Source organism: Thermothielavioides terrestris, chromosome 5 (assembly GCF_000226115.1).
Source record: "Thermothielavioides terrestris NRRL 8126 chromosome 5, complete sequence".
In the NCBI taxonomy this organism is placed as follows: domain Eukaryota; kingdom Fungi; phylum Ascomycota; class Sordariomycetes; order Sordariales; family Chaetomiaceae; genus Thermothielavioides; species Thermothielavioides terrestris.
This window is the reverse complement of record NC_016461.1, coordinates 4,294,745-4,317,370: the sequence shown is the minus strand read 5'-3', so window position 1 is coordinate 4,317,370 and position 22,626 is coordinate 4,294,745. Positions and strand designations below refer to the sequence as shown.

Here is a 22,626-nt window from a genome sequence, read left to right as displayed (position 1 = left end):
AGAGCTTATAGATAGAGGTGATAACGGAAATAGGGGTCTAGTTGTTCTAGAGACTAGTAGAGTACCTAGGGATCTTAGGCTAGCTATGGCTATCCTACAAGGCGCTGCCCCTAAGAGCAAATATAGGGCTTCTCCGCCTATAGAGCCTCTAGCTCTATAAAGTGAGTATAAAGAGGTATCTCCACCTATAAAGCTTGTAACTCTATAAAGTAAAGAAAAGGATATGTTCTACAATATAATGGAATATATAGTAGAGTAAGATGCTTAGCCTATAAGGCTTAAAGCTCTATAAATATAACCTTTGACCGATAAGCTAGAAACGAATATACTAAAACTGCGATATAAGCCTAGGGAGCATCTTATATCTATAAGGAGGAGTATATAGATTTAGAAGCCTTTTGCGAAAGCGTATAAGAATATAGCTTTAAATATAGCTTTAGAGCGTATATATATTTTCTTTATTAGGTCGTTGGAAATATAGGAGAACCTAGGGCTAAGGTTCTAGACTGATTACCTAGATCCTATTCCCTAGGAATATTACAATAGTAATAAGATGCTCTTCCCTACGTTTTAAAAAGGTATTAAGACGCTCTTCCTAGAGTCGTTTTAGACCCTATATACAGTGTTTACTGTTGCCGCTAGCTAGATGCCAACGATACGTTATAATACTAAGCTCTCCCCTCTCCTAAAGAGCTAGAGAGACTTGGAGAACTACCTATATAAGAAGGAGTTTAAGGCGGCTATATATAAGGAGATCTATAATCTTATAAGTAAGGGAATATAGCGAGAGATTAAGTGAGAGTATATAAAAACGTACCTTCTGCCTTTGAAATAGGTGTTCAACTATAAGCTTAATAAGGATAGTAACCTTAAGAAGTATAAAGCGTATATCTATATATAAGGTGATTTATAAGATACTACTAATATTACGAATATATATATAGCTACCTTCGCTATACGCTCTTTTTATACTGTTATAGCGCTTATAGTATACTTTGACCTTAAGATAAAGCAGTTCGATATTAAGTAGGCGTTCCTAAATGCGAGGAGGCCGGATATAGAGTAGGTAACTTATAAGCTTTTAAAGGGATTTAAGAAGCTAGGGATTTGTATAGAGCTTTTAAAGGCTCTCTATAGGCTAAAGGACTTGCCGCTCCTATAGTACAATAAGTTCTATAGTACTTTTAAAGAGCTTGGTATATAGCCCTCTATAGAAGAACCTTGCCTATTCCTTAACCTTAAAAAGAAAATAATCTTTATCTTCTATATCAATAACTTCTTAATAGTTTACTATTAAGATAACGCTATAGCTATAGAGTATATTATAAAGGGCATTAAAGCGAAGTATAAGGTATATAAGTAGGGCAATGTCAAATACTTCCTTAGGATTAGGGTTATCTATAACTGTAGAGTATATAAAATCTAGCTTATATACAACTAGTATATCGAGAAGATTGTAAAGAAGTATAGTCTCTCTAATATTATAAACGCTCTAGCTATTCCTCTCCTTGTAGAGGAGCTTTGTAAATTCGAGGGAAAGGCGACCCCTAAGTAGATTAAACTGTACTAAGAGCTTATAGGCTTAATCCTCTACTCTATAGTTATAATCTAGCCTAACGTTGCTTTTATAGCTATAAAGCTCTTATAGTTCTTAATAAATCTAGGACTAGAGTATATTAAAGTAGCGAAATAAGTTATCTAGTACCTATATACTATACGCTTCCTTAGTATATAGTATAGGGATAGAGTTGTTCACTAGGTACTCTAGATTATATCTAATGCATTATACACTAACGATCTAGATATATAACACTCTTCGTAGAGCTATATTATAATGCTCTTTAGTAGGTTAATCTCCTAAAAGGCTATATAGTAAGATACTATTACTATATCTTCTACTAAAGTAGAGTTAAAAGCTCTATCGCTTACTATAGCTAAGACGATCGCTTTAAAACGCTTATTTAGGGACTTCGTATTTAAGACTAGAGAGCTTTAGAAGATCTTCTATAATAATTAGTAGACGATTCGCCTTATAGTAGAAGAGTATATAAGGATTAACACTCGTCTATACTATATAGATATTTATAATATATAGCTTTGTTAAGAGTATTAGAATAAGTAGTTCAATATACTCTACCTTCCTATAATATAGATGCCTATAGACGGTTTAACAAAGTAGCTTTTAAGGTAGAAGTTCAAGCACTTCTACGCTCTATTAAACCTTTAAGATATATATTAGGTAAGAAAAGAGTAGAGGAGTCAACTATCTAATTCTTAAGGACTATCTACTGTTGCTATTCTATACTCTTGCCTTATATATTTTAGCAATTAATAAGCTCTATTATCGCTACCTTTCTCTAAAGCCAAAGGATCTTTACCTATATCTCTAACCGCTTTACTAGCTCTATTGTATATATAATAACCTACTTTAGCTCCTCATTATCAACTAGCTTATCGCTCTCTACCTACTTAGAGAGCACCTCCTATACCTTACTTTTAATCAACGCTATAGGCGTAAAACTAAGGGGGTTATCTAGGGCTCTACCCTAGGCGACTATAGGAACCTTCTACGTCTACTCCTATACCTATATTTACTACTAAAGCTACTACTCCTTTAGCTCTACTATCTTTATATCCTATTGCTCTCTTTCTTCTTTAACCTCTTAGAGATCATTTAAAAGTATATAAAGTATAGGGCGAATCTTCTTTGTAGTCTACTTAGCTATTAAATAGAGGATATAGAGTAGTAGATAATTAGGACTTACTTTCTAGTCGAAGTCGTTGATAGCTATAGTTAGAGCTTATACCTTTTCTATAGTAGTAGATAGAATTAGCTTATAGCTATAGTTGAAGCGTTTATAGTATTAGCAATATATACTATAGCTATTATAGTTATAGTAGGTTCTATTATAGAAGCCTATAAAAGCAGTATATATATAACCTAGATAAAGGATTTTATACTCTATAGTTATTTACAAAGTATAACTAGGAGATATATTAAAGCGATATAGTAGTAAGCTAGAAGGAAGAGCGTATAACTTACTCGACTAAGAGACTATAGCGTTAATTAGAAGAAGGCGTAGCATGCTCTTTAGAAGCGATATATAGGGTAGTAGGCTCTATTATAAGCTCTTTAGCATTGTTACCCTCCTCTAAAGGAGTAGGCGAAGGTATAGGCGATTTATCTAAGAAGATGTCAAAGTATAGAGGTATAGTAGTCTTATATACTCTAGGGAGTTAGGAATAGTAATAGTAGTAGTAGCTACTATATATATAAATAAAAGGATATATATAGGAAGAAAGAAGCTTAAGCTCCTATAGGTAGGAATTTATACCTCCCCCTAGATCTAAGCGCTCTAATTAGTTAGAACTATACTTTAGAATTTCTTATAGCTTTATATAATCTACTTCTATATAACCTACTGTTTATAAGGATTTCTTATATTCTAGTTTTTTGTAGTACAATTGTTCAACTATATGTACTTAGGCGCTCTATTGAACAACTGGGGGGTATATCACGTTAGGGGTAAGGGGCTCAGAGCTTGATATAACGCACTGGCCATAGTTTCCCCACTCCTGGATATATATATATATCACGCTCTGTTCAGTCTTTAGCTTTCCTTTATACTGAAACAACGCACTCTCTTTACATTCCGATGCTCTGCTACGATCCCACCGTTGTATCTACACATTGCAGCTCGCTATAGCGTGTTAGATCTCCACCAACCGCAACGCCAATACGAGAGGACCGAATGGCGATGTCAATGGAGAGCGTGTTTCATTCCCAGGACAGAGGCTCATCTCCCGAGTCGATTCAAGGTTCTTTGGGGCTGCAACTAGGCACTTAACTCCCTCTCGCCCTGTAGGTAAGTTCGTGACCTGCCAGCCATGCTGCGTCGAAGCTCGTGGGAAGCACCACCGCCTGCAACGTGAAAATCGATCAGGTACTAAATCAAGTTGGTGTACGGATAATCCGTACATACGCTACAACGGATGAAATAACAGACTGAGCCAGTGGCAGGCTGATGGGACGTTCCTGGCGGCACCGCGCCTCCTTCGGATAACTGACGCGAAAGTGTCTGAAGGAAAAACAACTCCCTCAGAGCGGGATTGGGGTTAGGGTTGGAGGGTTGGACCCAAGGACCTGGCAGGGCCCCCACTGAGACTGAGTTTGGCCCCCTGTTGGCGATCCGCCGAAAAGGCCGGGTGCACCTTGTCGGCCGCGGGAACTTCGTCAACTTCAACCCCTGAGTGACCCGAATTCGACAGCCTCAGCCATTGACACGCATCAGAACGCTCGACGCGAGGCAATCGCAATCGCAGCCTCCGTGTGCACCGACGCGACCTTGCCCGACGAGCGCCCTCGCCGCCTCGACCGCGAGTGACAACGCGAACGAGACATGCGACACTGCACGCGACACTGCATGCGACATCGAGTCGACTTCACCGCGTGAACATCCAGGCGGATCCAAAAGAGTGCGCAGAAATAATAATCGAAGGTGTGCTGCAGCGGGCCGGCGCGGGCTTTCCCCCCGTCCGTCCCGTCTTCTCCACCGTCTCCGGGCAGGCCGTGCTGCCAACGTTGCTGAGCTTCCTCCGCCCCGAGGTCCCGGCCCGGCACCCGCCCGCCTTCACCGCCCGCTACCACATCACGCGACCTTGGCTTCGCTGTAGATAGGACAGCAGCGAAAATGTCGGGCGCACAAGGAGGAGGCGACTCGAAGCTGTTCGCTCGGGTAAGCAAGCTCAGTGCGAATGCGGATTGCGGGGAAGCTCCCGACCCTATCTCTCTTTCTGGCAGCCAACCCAGCTTTCCACTGCCCTGCTCTGCCCCTCATCCTCCCCCCTCCCTTGCTCTCTGGTGGCTTGTTATTCGAGACTCCCCAAAACAGCACCGTTCCCACGCTTCCTCCTACTGTCTCCCGCTCCCATCGATGCCCCGACTTCCTTCCCAAGCCATCATCATGAACTTCCCCCGATCGCCGTCGTCACCATGTTTATGGCATATCTTCCCCCGTCCGTCCACTCACAGTTTCGCACCGCACAGGGCAAAGTCGCCGAGTTGCGCTTCGAGCTGAACAGCGGCGGCAAGAAGGACAAGCACCATACCGCCAAGAAGATCGCCCTCAAGAAGATCGTCGCCAATATGACCATGAGCAACAACGACATGGTCGCCCTCTTCCCCGACATCATCGGCTGCATGAACATCCCGAATCTCGAGATCAAGAAGATGTACGCTCGCGCCCGACCCCCGGATACAGAGCGTGCCCTTTACTACCAAGCAAGACATCCCCGCTGACTGTTCTGTCTGTGTCCGCCGCAGGTGCTTCCTCTTCCTCGTCAACTACTCGAGGATGCGCCCCGACGTGGCCGTGAAGGCGATACCGGTCTTGCAACATGTTAGTTAGCCCCGCTTCTTGTTTGCCATGTCCGGCTGCTCATGTGCCTTACCTTGCCTTGGCAGGACATGGAAGACCCGAACCCGCTCGTCCGCGCGCTGGCGCTGCGCACCATGTCTTACATCCACGTGCGAGAGTTCGTCGACGCGACCGTCCCCATCGTCAAGCACCTCCTGCGCGACCCGGATCCGTATGTGCGCAAGACCGCCGCATACTGCGTGGCCAAGCTGTACGATCACGACAGGCATATGGTCGAAAGGTCGGACCTCATCGACAGGTTAAACAGCCTCCTGAGGGACGACAACCCGACCGTCGTGGCCAGCGCACTGGCCAGCCTGATGGACATCTGGGAGAGAAGCGACTCCATCAAGCTCACCATCGATTACAGCAACGCCTCCAAGATGGTTGCCATCTTGCCGGACTGCTCCGAGTACGCTGCCCCCGGTCTCAGTCTCTCAGTCTCAGGCGGTGTGGGTGATCCGGCGTCCGGTGCTAACGTGCGGTAGATGGGGCCAGACGTACATCCTGGAGGCGCTGATGTCCTACGTGCCACAAGAGTCCGGAGAAGCTGCGCTCCTCGCCGAGCGCATCGCCCCGCGGCTCTCGCACTCCAACTCGGCCGTTGTGCTCACGTGCATACGCGTGATTCTCTACCTGATGAACTACATTGCCGACCAGAAACAGATATCCGCTCTCTGCCGCAAGTTGTCGCCGCCGCTTGTCACGCTGCTGGCCAAGGGCCCCGAGGTGCAGTATCTCGCGCTCCGGAACGCGCTGCTGATCCTCCAGCGGCGGCCCGAGGTGCTGCGTAACGACATCCGCGTCTTCTTCTGCAAATACAACGACCCCATCTACGTCAAGGTCACCAAGCTCGAGCTCATCTTCATGCTCGCCAACGAGAAGAACATCGACGAGGTGCTCACCGAGCTGCGCGAGTACGCCACCGAGATCGACGTGCACTTCGTGCGCAAAGCCGTCCGTGCCATCGGCAAGCTGGCCATCAAGATCGAGCCGGCCGCGAGGCGGTGCATCAACCTGCTGCTGGAGCTCGTCGCCACCAAGGTCACGTACATCGTGCAGGAGGCCACCGTGGTGATCCGCAACATCTTCCGCAAGTACCCGAACCAGTACGAGGGCATCATCGGCACGCTCTGCGAGCACCTCGACTCGCTCGACGAGCCCGAGGCCAAGGCGGCCATGGTGTGGGTGATCGGCCAGTACGCCAGCCGGATCGAGAACTCGGACGCGCTGCTCGAGGACTTCCTCTTCTCCTTCGCCGAGGAGCCCGTCGAGGTCCAGCTCGCCCTGCTCACCGCCACCGTCAAGCTCTTCATCCAGCGCCCCACCAAGGGCCAGGAGCTCGTGCCCAAGGTGCTCAAGTGGGCCACCGAGGAGACCGACAACCCGGACCTGCGCGACCGCGCCTACATGTACTGGCGCATGCTCTCGACCGACATGGACGCCGCCAAGCGCATCGTCATGGGCGAAAAGCCCGCCATCACGGCCGAGTCGGAGCGCCTCGACCCGGTCACCCTTGAGGAGATGTGCCTCAACGTCGGAACCCTGGCCACCGTCTACCTCAAGCCCGTCCAGACCGTCTTCCGCAACGCCCGCCCGCGCCGCCTGCAGGACTCGCCCTGCCTGCAGCGCCCCGAGGAGTCCGACCCCAACTACAAGAGCCTCAGCCAGCTCGGCATGGGCGGCCAGCCCGCCGCGTTCAACCCGCACGCCGACAGGCCCACAGTCCCCACCGCCGCCGCCGCTGCCGGCCCGGACGGGAATGCGAATGGCAACGCAAATGGGAATGGGAACCTCGCGCAGGCCGTCTCCGATGCCGACGCCTACTTCGCCTCGCAGCTGCGCGGCATGCGCATCCAGGAGCAGGGGGACAGCTTCGGCGGAAACGACGCCGGCGAGACCGCCGGGTACGTCGTCAACCAGTACGCCCCGCAGACCGTGTACCAGCCGGCGCAGGCTGTGGCGAATAATGGGGATTTGTTGCTCTGAGAGAGTGTGTACGTGTGTGTGTGTGGAGGTCGAGAGTTCAAATGGATAATAGGATGTTGGTTGAGTGGGCTGCTGTGGGGAGCCAGGTTGAAGGTGATATACGGAATACAGTGAGCACTCACTCACGTTTCTGCGTAGGGGTCGGTCAGAGGGGACAGCGTGCAAAGATATCCTGTATAATAACCGTCATCATTCATGGCAGCAAGAGCTGCAAATTGCAGCGGTCCTTAAGTTGTCGGGAGACGGAACCTCTATTGGACTCCGTTGGGAAGAACTGCCCATCCACCGCCTGGCTGTTCGGATTTGGATGGGAGGAAACGGCAGGCGTCTCTCTCCGTGACCGTCACGCCACGCTCGTGCATTATCCGTTCAGACACCCATTGAGATCACAACCCATGAATGAGTGCTATGGCAGCTAATTACTTCCGAGACAGCGTGCTCGGGGCCTGAACCTGCTCAAATTACCCTCGAAGTCTTGGCTACTAAGCTCTCTCGAAGTAAAGCATGAAAATCAAATAACACATCGCAAGTAATAATTACCCTCAGAAACGGATGCAGAGTTCCCCTCTCGCCGCTGACCAGCGATGTGTTACTACTATCCCGTTCCAACCTCCTCCACGCCAAGCCCTCTTGAACTCTTTCGTCCCTTGACAAGCCTGAAGTGACCCATCCACAAGATCATTGGCCGGCGGAATTCATGCGGTTAGATGTGGCGGGTCGGTCGGCATCGCCAAGGAAGCGCGGGGAGCTTCAAGCAATGGCCATGGCCAGCGCCAGCACGCCGCCCATAAAGAGGCCGCCGAGCAGGTTAGGCTTCTTGCCGCCAGCGCCGTTGACGCTGCTTGTCGTGCTCGGCGTGGCCGAGGTGGTGTGCGAGTGGGTGGTGGTGGTGGCCGTCGACGAGGTGCCGCCGCCCGGAACAGAGGGGACGGTGGTGGTCACGGACGAGGTGAACGGCACGGTCGAACTGGCCGTGGTAGTCGAGGTGCTGGTCTCGGTGGTGAAGGACGGAGTGACGGTCGTAGTGGTGCTAGTGGTGCTGCTGGAGCTGTTGCTGAGGACAGAGCCCGGGGTCTGAGTAACCGTCACGGTCTCGCAGGGTTCGCTGTGGGCTGCAGCTGTCTGGGTGACGGTAAGGGTGACGGTGGTCGTCGTCGAGTCTGTGCCACGCGCGTCAAGCGCTGCATGCTTCGGAAGGCCGACCCCGCCATTGCCGGCAGCGCTGGCGATGCCGAAGTAGATGGCAGTGGCCGTGACCGCGAAAATGTGGTTGACGAACATCTTTGTCCACTCGAAGGATGGCCTGTTTTGATTTGGGTGCTGACGAGAGGTGAGCGACTTGTTGTTACTCGAGGAGGGAGCGAGAAAGCGATGGCAGAGCTTACGAAGGCAGAGGCAGAAAGTCAGGTAGGCAGCGGTTGACGGCAGAAACGATTTTTTGCTTAGAGTGCGTTCTCAAATCGGCGGCCAGGTGCCAGAAATTGAGAGGAAGTGACAGTCGAGAGTAAACGAACGGAGGCAACGCGAGATGTTTGGAATGGTTTCGGGGGAGGCTGATCTGGCTGCTTCCAGTCCGAAATGATCGAGGTGCAGGAGGAAGCAGATGGAAGTGAGCCGAAGAACCTCTGACGGGAGTTCGTGCAATTCCGGAGGAAAATTGGTGACACGCTGTGGTCCAACCTGATTCGGGCTGTGGCAACCCAGAAGTGTTCAGGTTTTACGGCCTTGGTCGCGCCTTCCCGTTTTCTCAATGATGTGGAACATGGCAGCCTTGGGACTTGGTTTGGAAGGAATTGGAAGGAACCAAGCGCTGCGGGCAGACCGACCTCAGCACCTGCCAGCCTAAAGTTCGACTTGACCATACCTATGCCTTAGTCCTTCCTGGATGAAGCCGTTCCACCCGGGCTTTGTTGACCTCTGGGTCCCAGTTGCTGCGTTGGTTTTGGCCCCTGAAACCCATCAACAGGCAAAACACCCGAGACCTGACTCGAATCGCATCCATAGTCACACCGCCGCGAGGTATTGCCGCTAGCAGCTTTTGACGGTGGCTCGTCATGTCTGAGTTTGCTCTCGAGGTAGCACTGTACCTTGTTTCATCGGCTGCCGTGGCAGAGCAACCACTTTCCCTGGGTCACGCTGGGTGCCACCTTTCCCTCGCGCTCCCGGCTCCGAGTGACGGCGCTACCACACACTGTGCTTGGCTGTGCGACACCTTAACTCCCAGAGTACCAGAATTAGGTTTTTTTTTTTTTTTTCCATACCAGAGGCAACACTCACGGGGCCGCCTCTCTTCCTAGCTGAGTCCTTGCCGTCCCTGGTGGGTTGGATCCTGACGAAGACCCAAATCACGACTCCAAATGCCTATGTCATGTCGCTGCGGCGCATACCAAAATGGAAACCTTGCCCTGTTGCACCGAACCGACGACTGTCAGCTCCGCCACCCATGAGAGAACATCTAAGGCATTGTCAATGCCACAGCAGCACAACTTGATGCTCTGACCTCGATCCATCCATCACTACCTACTGAAGCAGGCGGTCAATCGGCTCAACGGGAAACAGATGGCAAATCGTCAGTCACCAAGTCGTTTATATTTACAAGGCTAAGAGCCCTTCAATAGCTCCTCCGGTCTCTCGGCAATCAAGTATTGGGCTCCAGCAGATGCAAAGGCCGGCCGAGAACCTTGCGTACCCTCGACAGGCGTTACAAGCCGTGGCTGAGCCTCGATATACGGTTCTCCGAGTTGAAGCAGTATCGAAAGGTTAACGTTTGGTGCCTCACTCAAAATAATGCGAATGCGACTCCTTAAAAAGAGTACTAAGTGGCTCAAGGACTTGGAGGGTCTTTGCAACTGCGTCGATTTCTTGCAGCTGCGACTGCTAGATAACACAGTTACTGATGTTATCCTCACCTGTGACCTCCAGTTGTAGAGTGTGAAGGTGCCTTTCGAGAATCAGCCAGACGCAGTAAGTGAGCTTGCCTCCGTTGTTGGCCACCTCTGGACAAGTGCCTGATAAGCTTAAGCCTAGCTCTCATAAACATTGACCTTATTGGTTACCATCTGGTTCTTCAAGTGCGCCCGCGGGCCAATTGGCCTTGCTTTCCAGTGACAAAATCATTGATTTTTTTTTTTTAAGTTTTCGATTATTTGCTTCTTTAAGTTGTCCTTTTTCTTCTTTTTTTTTCTTTTTTCTTTTTTCTTTTTCTTCTTCTTTTTTCTTCTTTTCTGTTCTTTTCCCTTTCTTTTTCGGTTCTTTCTTTCTGTGCAGACTATTTGGATCTGTTCAAGTGTTTAGTGAAAAGCGTTGATGCCCAGCTTTTTGTGGTGTTGGCAGTGTAACTTAGTCCGTATCAGAGGTTTGTTGCGCTGGCCGAGACAGACGTGAAAAAGAGCTTCAAAAGCCTGATGCCAAGCATTGGTCGTGGAAATGAACGTAATAAAACATCCATTTAGGCTCCGTACTCCGTCATGTTAACTCAGTCATAGCCCCGTCCCTGTCGCCACATCCTACTCTGTCAGGCGTTTGACAGAAAGTTTGACCTGGCCACAAACAAACAGGGGGCGAAGGCGACCTTAGCACGCCCTGGGGCTGAGATCGACACGGTACTCCATACACTGTACGTACACAACAATACGTAGGGGAGCGTTTGCCGCGCTCGGATCTGTATTCATGCTGCCATCTGGCTGTTGTCCGCCGGGATGAACTTTAACTTTCGGGCCAGCCGGTGGTCAGACCAGGGCCACAGGGGGAAGGGAAGGATGGCGTTTGGATTGCGGGTTCCTGGATCCCATTGGACAGCACCTGCAGGATTGAGCTCTCCCGGAGAGCGGCTGGGACAAGGCAGCTGCCTGATACCACCTTGCTCAAATGCGAGGTCCTTGTGCTTCGGACGAGGTATAATAAGCGTCAGAGTAGCCGCCTCCCATGGCGCAAAAAGATGGAAGGTCCCGTTCTTGAGAGCCTGGCTGAGACAAAAGCAGGCGTAAGCCGACCGGGAGAGAAACCACGACCGCAATATTTCGCGAGTCCACAGACACCTGGCTTTTGTCCCCTGGAACCCATATCCTGTGGCATCCGACTGCTTCTGGCCCCAACTACCCTTCTTGTGTCCGACTTAATATCACGATGAACCGCGCCGTCGGCCTGGGCCTGCGGGCTCTCCAGGTAAATCAAATACAACTGCAGGACCCCCTCTCCAGCCAGCCCCAAACTAACCACCTCACCCCCTTTTCATCATTAGATCCTCATCGGCGCCACAATTCTGGGTATCGCCGCGTCCCTGATCGCGAACCAGGTTGTCGGCGACTCGCCCGTCACCACGCGCTACGCTACCTTCACGGGCGGCTTCGGCATGATGGTCGGCCTGGTGGGCGTCGCGTCGCTGCTGGCGTCCTTCATCCCCGAGGTGGTGCCGCTCGCGCTGGACGGCCTCGCCGCGCTGCTGTTCCTCGCCGGCGGTATCGTACGTGCCTTGCCCTTCATCAACTCCCCTCCCCCCACCCCCCCTCACCCTCCCTTCCCGCTTTCGCCTTCCCCACTAACCAAAGCAAACTCCCTTGGTTACATGCACAGGCCTGGGCAGTCGGCCTCCGCAACCTCGACAACTGCAACAACTACCAAAACATGCTCCAGAACGGCCTGCTGAACGAGGGCACGCTCGACGTGGACGGCCAGACGCTCTACGGCGTGATCACCCCCGGCCACGAGGACGAGGCGCCGGGCAAGCTGCGCGGCAACTGCCAGCGCGCGACGGCCGACGAGGCGCTGCAGTTCATCTCGTTCGGGCTCGCGCTGGCCCTGGTCGGGTTCGGCTTCTTGCAGGTGCGCCGCGGCGGGAAGGGAGGAGGGGTCGGGGTTTACGTCGCTTGACGAGCTTGAATTGAATGGAATTGAATTTTGGATGGTCGGCGGGGGAAGAACGGAACGGGATCTGCTTGTGGCTTTGGAGAGAGGAGGTTTGCTTGCTTGGTCTGGTGGCTTGGGTCATAATGGTTGACGAGAATCGGTCATAATGGTTTACGAGAGAGGACTACTGGTAATGGCAAGGAAGCACCACGAGTGTCGAACAGGAGGCAGGATGCGAACGCACGAATTCATTGCGATATGAGAAACGAAAGCCCAAATCCGGGCCTGGGTATCTATCTTACATTGGTTGACAATCAACAGCCTTTTCAGGCCAGAAAAGAAACTTACACAGCAATCACACGCCGTCAACTTCCGCCGCCAATTTCCCACATCATCAACCTCATCGCCGTTTCCCACATCATCAACCTCGTCGCCATTTCCCACATCATCAACCTCGTCGATGTTTCCCTTCCAGCCGACGGCACTTCATCACAGTTGATTACCATACAAGACGTGACATTCCTAACCATTCATCTCGACATACCCGTCCACCCCTAACCCTCGTTCATCTTCCAACCAGATAAAAAACCGACAGATAACCCAACATGAACCGCAACCAAACCGCGACGTCACGACCATAAAAGAAGAAAATCACCTCCTCACGCTGCTCGCAACGCTGCTCATGGTGTCGCTGATCCTGCTGCCCCAGCCGCCGAGCCACTTGGGCATCTTGAGGGTGAGGCGGACGCGGCCCTCGACGACGGTGTTGACGAGGGCGATGACGGCGTAGGCGGTGCTGCCGAGGGCGCGGAAGCCGGCGAGGCCGGCGACGGACCAGAGGATGAAGCGCAGGTAGAAGTTGTTGCCGATGGAGCTGCCGCCGTAGGCCTCGCTGACGGCCATGGCGAGCGTCGCGTTGGCGATGAGCCAGGTGACCACCATGTAGGTGCGCACGCTCTTGTAGTAGTCCTGCTGCAGCTGATCCTCTGACACGGCGGGGGGCGGCACCTCGACACGGTCGCGCAGGTTGCGCAGCGCCTCGTCGTAGCCCGAGTCGATGTCGAGCTGCTCCGACGGCATCTCGAGCTCGACCGTGCTGCCCTTGCCGACGGCCCCGCCGAGGTCCGTCTTCATGACGTTGTCGCCTTTGGTACCCCACGTCACGTCGTGCGTGTTGCAGAAGGCGTAGATCTGCAGCGTGCAGATGTAGCTCGGCAGCAGGATGTAGTACTGGATGAAGGACGTGAACATGTGCCACGGGTCGAGGTACAGGAACGACATCAAGAAGTACAGCCCGATCGTCGACACCGTGGAGACCACCAGGTTTGTGAAGACGTTGTTGCCCAGGTTGAGGTCCGGGTCGTCCTTGTGCGTGAACTGCCGCACCACGATGTAGATGCAGGCAAACGACGTGTAGGCCATGATGACGGCGTAGATGATCATGGACGCCAGGTACATCTTCTTGGCGCCCTGCGGTCGGTTGCCGAGGGAGAGGACGAACTGGGTCGAGATGAGGAGCACGCAGACGTAGCGCAGGATCGTGAAGATGTACAGACCCGCGCGGCCGCCGAAGGGATCCACTTGGGGGTCGGCCAGGCCGCCAGCGATGAAGTAGAAGGTCAGGTAGAAGTTGGCGAGCGAGAAGTAGGTGAACAGCAGCTGGATGAACTGGTACACGAATTCGATGTGCAGCAAGATCTTACGGGCGAGAGTGTGGTCCGTCTGCCAGATCTGCCTGAAGTGGACAAGCGAATACACGGCAGCGAAGAAGGCGCCGTTGAGCCAGCGGCGACGCTGTGAGACGAACTCGGGCACGGTGTCTGCAAAAAATCTTGTCAGCTGGAGAAAAAAAAAAAAGAAAAAGAAAAAAAAGAAAAAAAAGGGAAAAAGAAAAAAAGAAAAAAAAGAAAAAGAAAAAAAGAAAAAAAGAAAAAAAGAAAAAAAAGAAAAAAAGAAAAAAAAGAAAAAAAGAAAAAAGGGAAAAAAAATGAAAAAAAAAAATGAAAAAAAGAATGGAAAGGAAAGGCGTGACCTATAACGCTAGGGGGTGCATCATGCAACTTACCGGGCACATCGGTCTCGCCTGTGCATCCCTTCACATACTTCAGCACCCATCTATCGCCGCGCTTGGCCACCAGCTCCCAGCAGAGGATGCGATCCTCAGCGAGGTACATGTTGGCAGTAAACACATCCGCGTGCTGTCCGTGCAGGGTTTCGCCCTTGAAGTACTGGCTGAGCGGCCCGTGGCCGGTCTCGTCGTTCTGTAGCGCGTGGTAGCGGTACGCGCTGAGGGCGCCGGGCAGCACCGTGATGTATCCGAACACACTCTCGAGCGGCTTGTCGAGGATGTTGGACAGCTTATATTCATAGTTTTGAGATGCGACGAGAGGGTTCAGTAAGTTTTTACCCCAACGGCCCTTCATCGCTTTGATCTCTCCGCACGCGCCGGCCACGTTCGAGTCGGTGTCGAACGCCTTCCACAGATGGTACAGCGCCGTATTTGCAGGTCGCGTGCCCACGTCCAGCAGAATGCACACGTTGGGGTTGAGCGCCTTGCCAAACGCGTTGAAGAACCAGCGGTGCGAGTTGAGCTTCTTCTGGTTCTTCTCCTTGAGACAGAAGATGATCTGGCAGGGCACGATGCCTTTCTCGGCGCCCTTGAACTTGAGGTCCGAGTCCAGCGACACCTGGGTCGTGTACTCGTACACGTGGGCCTGCACGGCTTTCTGGTTGACGTAGTTCTTGGCGATGCCATGCTGGTAGACGCCCATGGCGGCCAGCGCGTCGAGCGTGCGCGGGTGGATCTTCTCGCGCCCGTCCGACACGATGCAGACCACGATCTTCTGCCACCCCTGGTCTCCCCAGGTTCGGCTTCTGTTGCGGCTACAGAAGTGGCTGATGTTTTTCATGACGGCGTGCATGGTGCGCGTAAAGTCGTACTCGTCCTCGTTGTACATGGTGATGCAGATGAACAGCTCCGTCTCGCGCGCCGTCCGCCCTATGTTCTGGCGCAGCTTGTAGCCCCGGTCGACGAAGTCGTCGGGATCGCAGGTTACGGCCGTGTACCGCATGTGCGTGAACTCGATCTCGTCTCGGCGGGGCAGGAAGCTGTACAGGATGGTCGGGATCTTGCATTCGAGCACCAGTTCGCCATTGATCAGCTGCACCTCCTTCTTGCTCATCTGCGGCGCGCGGACGCCGCGGCGCTCCTGCTTCCCCTCGGGCGCCAGTCCGTAGCGTCCCATCTTCTCATTATTGACCGACGCATCCGTGGCGTCTTCGCTCAGTGTTGTCTGCGACTGGGCGTACGATTCACGCTGATGCCTCGCACCACCTAGATCGGACTCGGGCGCGAAGACGTCGTCGGTGTCCTCTGCCAGCGGAATGCTGACAGTGACGTCGTCGGCAAAGGAACTGGTCGAGCCGCGAGCCTGGTGGGAGAATAAAGGCGCAGGGGGCAGCGGTCGCCTCGGACTGCCGCCGTAGGTCGAGGCGGGCGTGCCTGGTCTTGGACTGCCGTTGAGCTCCGCCGGCTCGTATCTGGTGGTCACTGGAGGCGGCCGGGTAAACTCGGACGAACCCCGCGATGGAGTCCACGGTTGCGTGGGAGACGAGCCATCCATGGCTGGGTTGTAGGCGCTGAATGAAGATTCTGGCGGGGGCATGTGTGGCGGATCGAGTATGGACTGGCGAGAGTCGACGGACGGCTCATACTGCCGCCGCGTCCAGCTTCTAGATTCGTTCTGGTGTGAGTTGATGGTTGGCTTCTTCGTGAGTTGCTCTTCTGTGGAAGACCCAGACTCGCATCGAGCCTGGAACCGCGACTGCTTCCTCGGGGACGGGCCCTTTGGAATCACGGGCAAGCTCTCCGCAATTGTGGTCGGTGGCGCAGGAGGAGTCTGCGGCGGCCTTTTCCTTTGCAGCCTCACTGTTGAGCAGCTGCTGGATGTGCTGCCGTCGGCCATGGCTGTTTGGGAAGCCGGCTTCGGCCGCGGGCCCGTGGGAGCTGGGGCACTGGCTGAAGTCGCGGCGCTACTCCTGCTGGACAATGTTCTCGCCGGCTGCTGCCCGAGAGCATCAAGCATCTCAGGCGTTGCGTGCTGGCGAGGCAAGTGTACTTGCTGGAGGGGTGGGAGGGGCTGGAAGGGAAGAGGGGGAGGGATAGAAACGTGCTGTGAGACATACGACCGCGGGTCAAAGGGCTCTTCCATCGACGTCAACAGGCGCACGGCAGCACCGTGTCCGGGCGTGCCAGTCGGGGTCGGGTCGTCTGGGTCGCCGTAGGGAGGCAGCGTGTACTCGTGCGGCGCGCGCGAGGGCGAGGGTCGGCCGTCCATTGTGGCAGTGGAAACAAGCAGTGGCTGCTGTTGTGACGGGCCCGGCTTGTGTGCCTTTGAGACACGCGCGCTCAGCTCGGGCGCACGTTGCAGGCTGGCTGCGCTGGTATGCGGGCAACAAGAAATTTAGATTGCGATTGTCGCGGCGGGGCTGTAATGTAGGGGGAAGAGGAAAGAAGGAATGCGGTTGTGGGCGACAATCGCGTCGCCGGCTGCGCTCAATCGGAAACTGCGAAAACAGCAATCAACGACGAACGACGTTAACGTTAATGGCAGGTCAGAAAGTGCGTCAACGTTATCGTGGAGCTCAACGAAGTGGATCGGATGCGCCTGCCTTCAGCTGGTGGATGGTGGGGGGTTCTTTCCGGCGGTTTGTTTAGCCTCAGCAGAAGGTGGTGTTGCCGGGGCAACTGCGCAAGGTACCTTAAGGTACCTTACCCGACATTGCCGCCACTGAACGCCAACCTCGATTCTGCAGACCCACTTGCACCGAGGAAGTGGGTGGCCGGACCGGACCCCCCCCCTGTTGACCTGACCAGCAGGGGTGGGCAGACCTGACCCACCCCACTAGCAAAATTTTCAGCAACCGCGATAGCCCCGATCGCTTTCTAATTGATTAGCGCCCGATAGTGATACTCAATAATCGTTTAAGAATTGATTGGGTTGAATTTTAAATTTTTAGTTAATCGATTAGGAATAGCTTTCCTATCGTTTGATTAGTAATCAATTAGGTAGAAATTTATAATTGTAGAAAAATTTTTCTAGACCTACTTTTTAGACCTATAAGCAGCCCTACTCGGCTATATTCAAATTTTTTCCTCCTACCGCTAGTAAACCCATTCCTCTTTTCTACTTTTTCTATCGCTTAGCCCCTATAGGACCCCCCCCCCCCCAAACGAAGATCAATTGCCTATCAATTGCAAATCAATTATACGGATTTTCTAGCCTAGGGCCCCCTATAGGGAGATCAATTACTTATCTATTAAGAATCGATTACGCTAATTGTCTACTATAGTATATAAAAACGACGGTAAATGCTTGTCAATCGATCCTCTATCAATTGTCGATAGATTGCTAATCGATTGGGAAAGAATTATACCAATGGTACCTCTATAGCAACGACGAAGTACGCCCTAAGAACCTTCTACCCTTCAAATTAAATGAGGTATACCTTAAATCAATTATTAATTATTAGGTAATCGGTCGGTAATCGATTACTAACTATAGTATAGAAAGACGAAATCAAGATTGCTCCTAGCAAGCTCTATTGCCGCTTTCTAGGCTCGATTAACGGACTATATATTATAATAGTATAGAATACCTAAGCCTTTTAGGATCGATTACTAATTGATTATAAATCGATATAGAAGCGATTCTCCAACGAATCTAACCTTAAGATGTATATCAAGTCCTATAAACAACGTAATAGCGCCCCCGTTATAATTAAGCCCTATCGATAAGGAACTAATAGCGTTGATAACTAGGAAAAAGCGCTAGGTAATTGATAGCCTATCGCTTTTAAAACGATATTACATTGATTACTAATCGATTACCGAGTATATAGTGTTTTACTACGCCTTGAAGTATACTACGGAGGGTAATAAGCTTATAGAAACTAGTAAAGAAGACGACGAAGTGACGCCGTTGTCGCCTTCTACTATACCGACCCTATCTAAGCTTCCAACGAATCACCTAAACGCCCCCCCTCCAAAGGTCGATCGTTAGCCTAAGTTGCTAGTTATAAAAACTAAACTCCGTCGAGTAAATGTTTTCTAATTAATATTGTACTCATTTCTAATTGATTATAGCTATAGCCTAAGTATAGCGATATATATAAGGCTATTGGCCTATATAGCTAGAGCAAGTGTAATAGCTATAAAGTAGCAAAGCGCCCTAAGTATAAGTCATTCCCTATCTATTCCTAATTAGTTTATAATAAATTGCTAATCGTCGTCTAATCGATTAGGTCTGCCTATGTTCTAGGACGATTCCTACCTCGCTTAGACGCGCTTTAAGGTATATAAAATCGAGAAGACGCTTATAGAGGAGATCGCCTAGCCTCGCTATAAGGCGAAGGAAGCTATAGCGAAGGAAATGGAGGAGGGTAGTAGTAAAGAGAATACTAAAGAGGGCGAGGTAGCCAAAGAGGCTTAAGAGGCTAGTAAGGCCTAATCGGTTTACAATGGGTTATAGATCGTTTTTTGGTGCTAATACCTAATACCGATTGTAGTAGGATCAGCTTATAAATTGATGAGCAATAAGTTTATAATCAATGCCTAAGCGTTGCCTAATCGATTATCGTATACCTTATAAAATCTTATCCTTAAATAACACCCCTAACTACCTAATAGTATCCTAATCAATATATAAGCGCTGCCTAATCGATTATCGTATATCTTATAAAATCTTATCTTTGAATAATACCCTTAACTACCTAATAGTATCCCAATCAATATATAAGCGCTGTCTAATCGGTTACTATATATCTTATAAAATCTTATCTTTGAATAACACCCCTAACTACCTAATAGTATCTCAATCAATATATAAGCGCTGCCTAATCGATTATTGTATACCTTATAAAATCTTATCCTCAAATAATACCCCTAACTACCCAATAGTATCTCAATCAATACCTAAGCAATGTATAATCGATTCCCCTATACCTTCTATTATAAAAACCCTAATAATATTAATATTAAAAAGTTATAATTAAGCTAAATATAAAATAATAAATATTAACTATAAACTCTAATAGAACAATAAATAAGTTATATATTTAATTAAAAAACCTAATAATATTAATAATTTTAAAAGCTAATTATATAAAAATGTATTATATTAAAATAGAAAAACGATTTTAAAGTTATTTTTAAAAATAAATTATATAAATAAAAATAAAATTAGATTATAAAATTAATAAAAAGCTAAAGACTATAAAAAGTATATTTTCTAAAATAGATTAAAAAATTTAAATATAAATAAGTAAATAATATATACTTTTGAAATTTTTTATAAAGATTAGTAGTAAAAACTATAATAATAAAAAGTAATATTAAAAACTAAATCTAAAATATAAACCTATTAAATAAATACTTTAAAAGCTATTAACTTATATTAAATTAAAGATATAATATAATAAATAGTTGACTAGAGTAAGGTAATCGATTAGGAAGCGATACAAAATGAATTGAGCTACCTAGATAACTAACGAGAAGATAGAAACGATTCGAAATCCATTGAGAATATATCACCCAGTTCACGCTTCAACTCTAGGAAGGTCTATATAGCCTATGTTCGAGCCTCGATTAGCCGAGCCTTCGCCTATATTGCCTCTATATCCTTTTCCTCTCTAATAGAGGATATAGAGGCTTAGCTGGATTGTAAGGCGGCCTACGCTATAGCCTAGCTACGTAAGTTGGCTACAGATGATCGACGAAGGCTTTGACTATAAGAGCGCTACCAACGACTAAAATAGGTTAGTAAGCGGTTGCCAATTAATTAGCAATCGATATATACAATCCTCGCCTAGAAGTTGATACTCTTGACGACGAATAGTCCGACAACTCGTCAATCTCGATTAAAGGGATAGACCCAATAGGCGAAGAGAATAGAGAGTTAGTCCTTGAAGTAGCACCTTCGGCTCTCTCAAATAGTCGCTTCCTCTTTATCCCTAAATTAATAGGTTAGTCACTGCTAATCAGTTATAGAGCGATTAAAAATCATTTACTACCTCGTTGAATGCTTTGCTTAAACCAAGTAGTTATACTACTGCTACTATAGCGATATATAATGTTATATTGCTATATAACTCTAGCGTCGTTAATATAGTTCCGATCTAAGGTTTGATTGCTAGGCGATCATTAGTTGCTTCCTAAGCGATTAATAATCAATTATATACCTAAGTATATAATTTAGAAGATTAATATATCTTCTACTCTAAATGTAGGCTTACTAGTGTAAAACCTCAATGAAATTGGTATAGCTTGCCATTTAATCCTACTAGCTAACTAGCATTGAGGTACAACTTCTTATAAGCCTAGCTATAATAGCAACCTATTGTTTATATAAGGCCCACTAGCGTACTTTAGGGTTATTGTAGTCTAGACGATTAATAAACGATTATAAACCAATTATAAAAAAAGTATACTTACTTTGCAACAAGTTGTAAAGCTTATTATACTCCTACGTTAAACGAATACTAAGGAGCGACATTATATAGCAGTGGTCTAAGTCAGAGCCTTTATCGCAATCTTCGCCTAATACTTAGCGAATACCTCGTTTAAAGTGGATATAATAGAATCGAATAGTTCGCCAAGTATACTACAACTACTTGCCCTACTAGGCATCAACCTCCTAGCAAAGGTATATAGTAAATCCTTTGATAACCGATTAGATAAAATTATAGAAGCGCTTAGTAATCATTTACTAATCAGTGCCTTATAGTCTTAGTCGATAGTAATCCCGAAAAGCCCCTTTCTATAGATATAATACCACTGAATAGTATAGTGATACTGCTTTTAGAAGATATAGAACATAGTTTTAAATATATAGAGATATATCTCTAGGCTATTAGAATTGGTAATCACCCTAACAAGTAGGATAGCTAAGTAAATTGGTTAGTAAACGATTATAAATCAACTAAACAATATTTACCTCGTTGAAGCTTATTAGAGTAGATACCCTAAATAACCTCTCGATTTTCTATCTACGATAGGTGTTTATAGTTTATATCCAACTAGAACGAAATAGTAGTAGCCTTCTAGAACAGTTCAACCTACTTACGGTAGAAGTAAATCACTATAAAGTTGATACCGTTATCGTAGAAATGCTAGATATACTATAATCGATTAATAGTCGTTTACCCAATGATAGAGAAACATTTACTTGATCAAGGTTATTACAATGTTTTATCTACTATTTAAAGGCAACTGCTAGACGGTTACTACCTAAAGGATAGTAGATTAGGCGATGTTGCTTAAGAATCAATTGCACTCGATCGTAGTTTATAAGGCTTATATAGAGTTCTAAGATACTTTTGCTACCAAACCTCTTATAGAAGTCGATCAATATAGGATTTCGGAGAAGACTAACTATAGTTGATTTATAATCGATTAGACTATAATGCCTAAACAATTAGAAATAAATTACTTACCAACTGTCAATAAAGGATCATTGATTTAGTAAATCACTTGTAAGATGCTTTCGATCAGCTCCTTAGGCGTTCGCTTTAGTGGAGGTAGTAGGTGGGTATAAGTGCTATAGTAAGCAATTAGAAGGTATAGTAACTCCTCTAGATCCTTGGGTATAAGGAAGGTCCATTTGGCCTTATAGCCAATATAGATTATATTTCTTTAGCCTTATTTATAGTCGGTACCTATAATCGATACCTAATCAATGCCTAATCGACTATTAATCAATAAGCCAACTTACTGTACTTAAGCTTTTTCCGCCCTATAGTATCTACTTCGAAGCAAGTGTTATCGCCTTTAGTAGGCCTAGGCTAATCAAAGTATATAAGAATCGTAGAAATATAGGGGTAGTAGGCTAGAGGAACTGCCCATTTTCTATAGCCTCGACTACTTAGGGTAGCATTTAACTAGTTTATATACTAGATTTACTATCTTACTTCGCTAGTAATATCCTAATCGATATATAAGTAGTATCCAATTGATTTAGAACTGATTATATATACCATATAAGGGACTTGAACTATCTGCTAAATATAAGATTCAAGCTAGGAGATATAAGCCTTCTTCTTTTAGAAGCAGTTGATGATGCTAAAGGCCTAGCTAAAGAGGCATTAGTATAAAATTGATTAAAGATCGATTAGGAATATTTACGAAATCGCTTTTTATCTTAGACTTAGTATTTAGCACTCCTCGTAAATAGCAGCTATAGTATTCTAGATCTCCTTATTGATAGCTATATAATAGAGGTTATAGATTCAATAGTCAAAGAATTTACAAGCTTTTATACTTATATAGGTATATATAGCTCGTATATAGGGTATAGAGTTGAGAAACATAGATATAGTA

The 22,626-nt window shown here is 48.1% G+C and overlaps 4 protein-coding genes across 4 annotated transcripts; 2 read left to right on the top strand and 2 right to left on the bottom strand.

The window, feature by feature from the left end:
* The first annotated feature begins 4,741 nt into the window (after nucleotides 1–4,741).
* Nucleotides 4,742–7,634, top strand: THITE_2122857 (uncharacterized protein). Its single transcript, XM_003657241.1, has 4 exons — nucleotides 4,742–5,232; nucleotides 5,324–5,399; nucleotides 5,465–5,829; nucleotides 5,906–7,634. The coding sequence occupies exons 1-4, from the start codon at nucleotides 4,994–4,996 to the stop codon at nucleotides 7,404–7,406; spliced, it is 2,181 nt and encodes a 726-aa protein (XP_003657289.1). The 5' UTR covers nucleotides 4,742–4,993; the 3' UTR covers nucleotides 7,407–7,634.
* Nucleotides 7,635–8,156: 522 nt separating this feature from the next.
* Nucleotides 8,157–8,687, bottom strand: THITE_156478 (uncharacterized protein; the record flags this gene model as incomplete). Its single annotated transcript, XM_003657240.1, has 1 exon — nucleotides 8,157–8,687. One exon carries the CDS (start codon nucleotides 8,685–8,687, stop codon nucleotides 8,157–8,159), a length of 531 nt encoding a protein of 176 aa, XP_003657288.1.
* Nucleotides 8,688–11,531: 2,844 nt separating this feature from the next.
* Nucleotides 11,532–12,275, top strand: THITE_2132357 (uncharacterized protein; the record flags this gene model as incomplete). The annotated part of the gene is made up of 3 exons (XM_003657239.1): nucleotides 11,532–11,570; nucleotides 11,647–11,868; nucleotides 11,979–12,275. 3 exons carry the CDS (start codon nucleotides 11,532–11,534, stop codon nucleotides 12,273–12,275), a joined length of 558 nt encoding a protein of 185 aa, XP_003657287.1.
* Nucleotides 12,276–12,902: 627 nt separating this feature from the next.
* On the bottom strand, nucleotides 12,903–15,916 carry THITE_2147675 (glycosyltransferase family 2 protein; the record flags this gene model as incomplete). Its single annotated transcript, XM_003657238.1, has 2 exons — nucleotides 12,903–14,071; nucleotides 14,317–15,916. 2 exons carry the CDS (start codon nucleotides 15,914–15,916, stop codon nucleotides 12,903–12,905), a joined length of 2,769 nt encoding a protein of 922 aa, XP_003657286.1.
* Between the last annotated feature and the right edge of the window lie 6,710 nt (nucleotides 15,917–22,626).

Bases quoted from the DNA above. Each gene is read 5' to 3' on its own strand.
- THITE_2122857 (XM_003657241.1), top strand. From the start codon at position 4,994: ATGTTTATGGCATATCTTCCCCCGTCCGTCCACTCACAGTTTCGCACC. The intron at 5,233-5,323 runs GTACGCTCGCGC...TGTCCGCCGCAG, and splicing joins AATCTCGAGATCAAGAAGAT to GTGCTTCCTCTTCCTCGTCA. The intron at 5,830-5,905 runs GTACGCTGCCCC...AACGTGCGGTAG, and splicing joins ATCTTGCCGGACTGCTCCGA to ATGGGGCCAGACGTACATCC.